The sequence below is a fragment of the Procambarus clarkii genome, chromosome 40 (genome assembly GCF_040958095.1).
Source record: "Procambarus clarkii isolate CNS0578487 chromosome 40, FALCON_Pclarkii_2.0, whole genome shotgun sequence".
NCBI classification, from domain to species: domain Eukaryota; kingdom Metazoa; phylum Arthropoda; class Malacostraca; order Decapoda; family Cambaridae; genus Procambarus; species Procambarus clarkii.
The window spans coordinates 3,901,595-3,906,594 of record NC_091189.1 but is presented as its reverse complement, the minus strand read 5'-3'; the positions used below and the strand labels follow the sequence as shown (position 1 = coordinate 3,906,594).

General features: G+C 41.5%; 1 protein-coding gene across 2 annotated transcripts in view; it reads left to right on the top strand.

Moving 5' to 3' along the window:
• Nucleotides 1-5,000, top strand: part of eIF5B (eukaryotic translation initiation factor 5B) — a 128,344-nt gene that overhangs the window by 10,437 nt on the left and 112,907 nt on the right. Inside the window, exon 2 of one of the 2 annotated variants that reach the window (XM_069338626.1) lies at nt 4,174-4,378. The exons of the other annotated variant lie outside the window; for it this stretch is intronic. Within the exon in view, the coding sequence (XP_069194727.1) occupies nt 4,174-4,378 (205 nt within the window). The remainder of the gene's footprint in view (nt 1-4,173; nt 4,379-5,000) is intronic. 2 annotated transcript variants of the gene reach the window in all.

Sequence of the window (5,000 nt, the reverse complement as noted above, 5' to 3'; positions counted from 1 at the left end):
TTATAAAGGTGCAATATAAAGGTGCATATTTTAAAACTAGTCCCATAATAATAGAGCAATAACTGGAACTTTAATAAATATTAAAATTTTGGACACGCATCACAAAATTTATATCTTTCCAGGGTTTTGACATAGATTTTCGTGTTACATCTTTCATTTTGGTATAAAATTGTTTGCAATCTAAAGGCGTGCATTTTAAAACTAGTCCCATAATAATAGCACAATACTGTATATAGAATTTTAACAAATATTTTAAAATTTTGACCAAAAATGTATTTATAATCTTTCAAGTGTTCTGACATCAAGTTTCGTGTTACATCTTTCATTTTAGTATCAAATTGCGTGCAATTTAATGGCGCTCATTTTGAAACTATCCCAAAGTCGATCGGATAAAAAATGAATTTTATACAAATATTCTATTGTTGGACTCGTGCATGAGTCTAATGCTCGGACGCAAGAGAAAAATTGGAGATACCAGCAGTGTTTCGAGAGTGCGAAAGTGTTAATGAAACACCATTTTCTGGGTGAGCCCCGGAGGCTCCCTGACACCCTCCCTCTCTCCGGTCAGCAAATTTCATCATCCTCCGAACTAGAGGTGGTGCGGCTTGCAACTGTGTAGAGCTCTTCCCTGTCGGGGGAAGGTGAGGTGCTAATGAGTGGGTGCGCTAGTTGGATGACATGCTGCTTGTTTCATTGTTTTCTATTGGGGGCAGTTCTTTAGCTCTGTTCAGATGTAGGTTGCAATTTTAACCAGTTAGAGGGTTGTAATGATTAGCCTACCTTTCTGGAGGTATTTCCGGTTGATGGCAGACATGACAAACAATAAATGTAGAGAGCTCATATGGCCATTGCTTCTTGTGCCTCTCCGAGGGGGCCAGGTTCTGGCTCGTGGTCCCTGATAGGCACTCGAACTCCAAGGACTGATGGCACCAAACTAATATGGCACATGTCAGTTTGATAACTTCAGGGAGCCTCCAGGGCTCACACAGAAATTTTTTTATATTTTTATTTATTTATATATACAGTACAAGAGTTCTTACATTCTTGTACAGCCATTAGTACACGTAGCATTTCATGCAAGTCCCTAATCCTATGTTCCCTGGAATACGACCCCCGCGAAGAATCGTTTTTACAACCAAGTACCCATTTTACTGTTGAGTTAAACAGAGGCTACAGTTAGGACTTGCGCCCAGTAAATCCTCCCTGGCCAGGATACGAACCTAGGACAAAGCGCTTGCGGAACACCAGGCGAGCATCTTACCACTACGCACGGAGACTGCAAAATGGTATTTCATTACATTCAACGCTGTTTTTTTTGCTGTTCAGCTGTTTGGATGAGGTCAAACTTAGCAGTGGGATTTGTGAGTTTGATGAGCATTTGCGTAGTGCTACAGGGACTGTTTTTATCTATCCTGGCAGCTGATTTGATTTCAACGATGACCTTGATCTTTGGATTAATTAGGTCATGGGCTATATACCAACCCGTCCTCTTAAAAATAACGTCACTTTTCGCTCGTATGCGCACTATGGCCAAATTTGGACGTAATTTGAAATAAAATCGACTCACAGAAGTGACGTACTGTTCCGTTTTCTGTTTGAGTCGTCCGACTTACTCGGCCAGCTTAGAAAAGGATTCTTTCCATTAACGTTTTTCATACCGTTTTGAAACTTTATGAGAATTTCCTGCCCACCTAACCTATCAGAGGACCCTTAACTTACTGTTGTTGAAAAAAAAAAACATTTATATTAATTTTTTTCCATTTTCAAATTACGTCCATATTCGGCCATACGGGCAAACGGCCAAAAGCGACGTTCTTTTTAAGAGGACAGGTTGTATATACAGCAGTTCTCACCTTGTAATTCTTCTGCTAGATCAGCAGAGCTAATGATTAGAGAGTCATATAGTTGTTGCTCTGTCATCTTCAGAGGCCACCTGGTGCATCTGAAGGATATTTATTTAGTGTCCTAGCTTTTGAAGGACGTCACTCTGTCCTGTATGTTTAGATGAATGTTTACTACATCTACTGGGTGTCCTTTGTCTGAATAGCTGGCTATCATATCCAAAAATATGAGCAGGTTTGTAAGGCAAGATCTATTTTAAACAAACTCATCTTGCTCATCTCATTTTACTAGTACAGTATTCACTGTGAGATGGTGAATACTGTAAATTCTTTTTTTTGTATTCGTGAGCTTGCAAATGTGAGGTAAAAAATTTTTTTGGGGGGGGTGGGGGGGAGGACCCACAGCCCGGTCCTCGATCATGCCTCCTTTTTGTTATACACCCCCAGGAAGCAGCCTGTAGCAACTGTCAAACTCCCAGGTACCTATTTACTACTAGGTAACGGGCATCAGGGTGAAAGAAACTGCCCATTTGTTTCTACCTCCACCCGGGATTGAACCCGGTGCCTCAGGACTACGAATCCAGAGCACTGTCCACTCAGCTGTCAGGCCCCTACTCAGCTGTGGCAGGCACAATTCTTCTGCCAGTTCTTTTATGACTTTGGATTGTATTCCATCCACACCTGGGGTTTTCGAGTCTTTCAGTTCGTCAACGTTCTTCCTCATTATGTCACATGTTATGGTTATACTGTACTGTATTCCTAAATTCATTCTATTCACCTCCTTGAAACGTGTGGGTGATCGGATGTCATCGATCCTTTCTAGTGTGAACACTAATATGAAATATTCATATACTGTACTGTACTGTAGTGTGTTTGTGAGAAAGGAGTCCTGTTCCAGGTCAAGCAAGTGTTCTGGTTGTGATGTTATTTACCCAATCTATTGTCTTGTAGTTGAAGTCCCCCATTATATGGGTTTGGGTTTCTGATGCCACACTGATCACATTATGCAGATCAGCAACTTCCTCTGCTCTGCTTTGTCATTCCTGTAGCACACTTCCATTGTCAGTTTGCTGCCATTTTTTTCTAGTATGTTGCACCATATTGATTCTGAGGATTCCATGGTGTTCAGTTCCACATTGCTGGTTACATTTAAATTCTGTTTTGCATACAGCATTACACCACCTGCTCTTGTTGTTTTCTCCTTTATGAATGGTGGCTGCTGTCCAGGAAGACAGACTTCCCATTCAATTATGTCCTTGTTCCTATGTTACACTGATGGCAGTGATGATGGGATTCTAGGCTTTAAACTTCTGACATTCCTAGGGGACTGAAAGATTATTCCTGCTTTCTGTACATTACTATGGTTTTATCACTTTGGTTTTGCCACTGTTGTTGTCACTAGTTTTATGCCTGCAAAACTGTTTTCCGGGTGAAACCCGGAGGCTCCCTGGCAATCCTCCCTCCCTCCGGTTGGTGGTTTTAGCAGGTTTGACATCCATAGTAACTTTGTTGGTGGATAGCCGACACAGGGGTCTGGGGCTCCCCCTTTCCACTCCCGGGGAGGGGGGCTGCGTAGACAGCAGCACGGTGATGGTTGTGAAGTCATGCTCATTTGCTTGTTTTAGTTTGGGGAGTTTTGTCCAACAGTCTGGCTTTTAGTAGCAATTTTTAACCAGATGGGTTTGTTTTGGGGCTCCCACCTATCTGGGTGCCTGACCTAGTCGATGGCAGACATAGAATGCTTCCAACCACACGGGGTTTTCTATAGGCCATTGCTCCTCGTGCCTCTCCGAGGGGGCCAGGTTCTGGCTCATGGTCCCCGGTAGGCCTAAGAACTCCATCCGCTTGACTGATGCCAGGGTCTAATACATTTATATTGGCTCTGGGGAGCCTCCGGGTCTCGCCCAGAAAATGGCGTTTCATTACTTTTTTTTTTTTTAATATTCAAGGCTTCCAAATCTCAAGAGCATCTGAATCCCTATTCTGAACTCTTCCTGCATTAACAGTATTCCCCTTCCCTTCCAAGTGTCTGATACCCCTTTCAGGTTCTCCGGGTTGACCTTGGGAAGCTACTGTATACAATTTCTATTTATAGGTTGTTTAAATTCAATAAATTGTTTTATTAATACTTTCTGCCCCCCCCCCCCTCCTGTAGTTCTTTTATTACTTTAAACCCTTCTGCAGTTCTTTAATTATTTTCTCATCAATTATTTTGTCTTTATTTTCAGAGTTTTTCCTTTATGCTTCCATCCATTGTTATCTAATAATTCTCATCTATTGTTTTCATTATTCTCCCAAAATTTTGTTTAAAATTTATAGTTGTATATTTCAGGAATGGAGAAATTGAAGATATAGTGAATGACATTGAAAATTCTGCTACCAAGGAATTGGGAAAGAAAAATAAGAAAGCAAAGAAGAAAAATGAAGAATACGAAGATGACATTTCCAAAGAGTTGGAAGACATGACTCTGAAAGAAACAGGAGGGAAAATGGAAGCACTAGACCCACCAGTTGAGGAGAAGAAGAAAAAGGAAAAGGTACAAATGTGTAAAGTTTGGTGAGCTGGAGAGAGCATGCACACAATAATGGTCACTCACTTGTTTGCTCACTCTTGCTCTCTTTTTGTTTTTTTAAACTCTCTCATTTTGCTCTTTTGTGCTTTTGTGCTTTTGTTTGTGAAATTACCAAAAGAGATGGTAATTTCGGAGTATTTAAATACACCAAAGATCATCACCTCCCAAGAGCACTAGAGCAAGTGAGGGGTCATTTAGACGTTAATTTCATCAAGTCCCTGTTAATATGGGAAGACACAGTGTCTATGCTTAAGGCACAACTCTCCTAAACACGAGAGTTAAGTATACAACTTTAGAACACTTTCCCACCAGGAGACTCGAACCCTAGCCAGCACAGAAGCCTTCCAGCAACTTCCATCTTGGGAGGTGATGATCTTTGGTGTATTTAAATACTCCGAAATTACCATCTCTTTTAAGGGTCTGAGCGGGTGGTGGAGAGGGTTAAGGCGTACCTGTTATGCCAGTTGCTGGAAGGCTTCTGTGCTGGCTAGGGTTCGAGTCTCCTGGTGGGAAAGTGTTCTAAAGTTGTATACTTAACTCTCGTGTTTAGGAGAGTTGTGCCTTAAGCATAGACACTGTGTCTTCC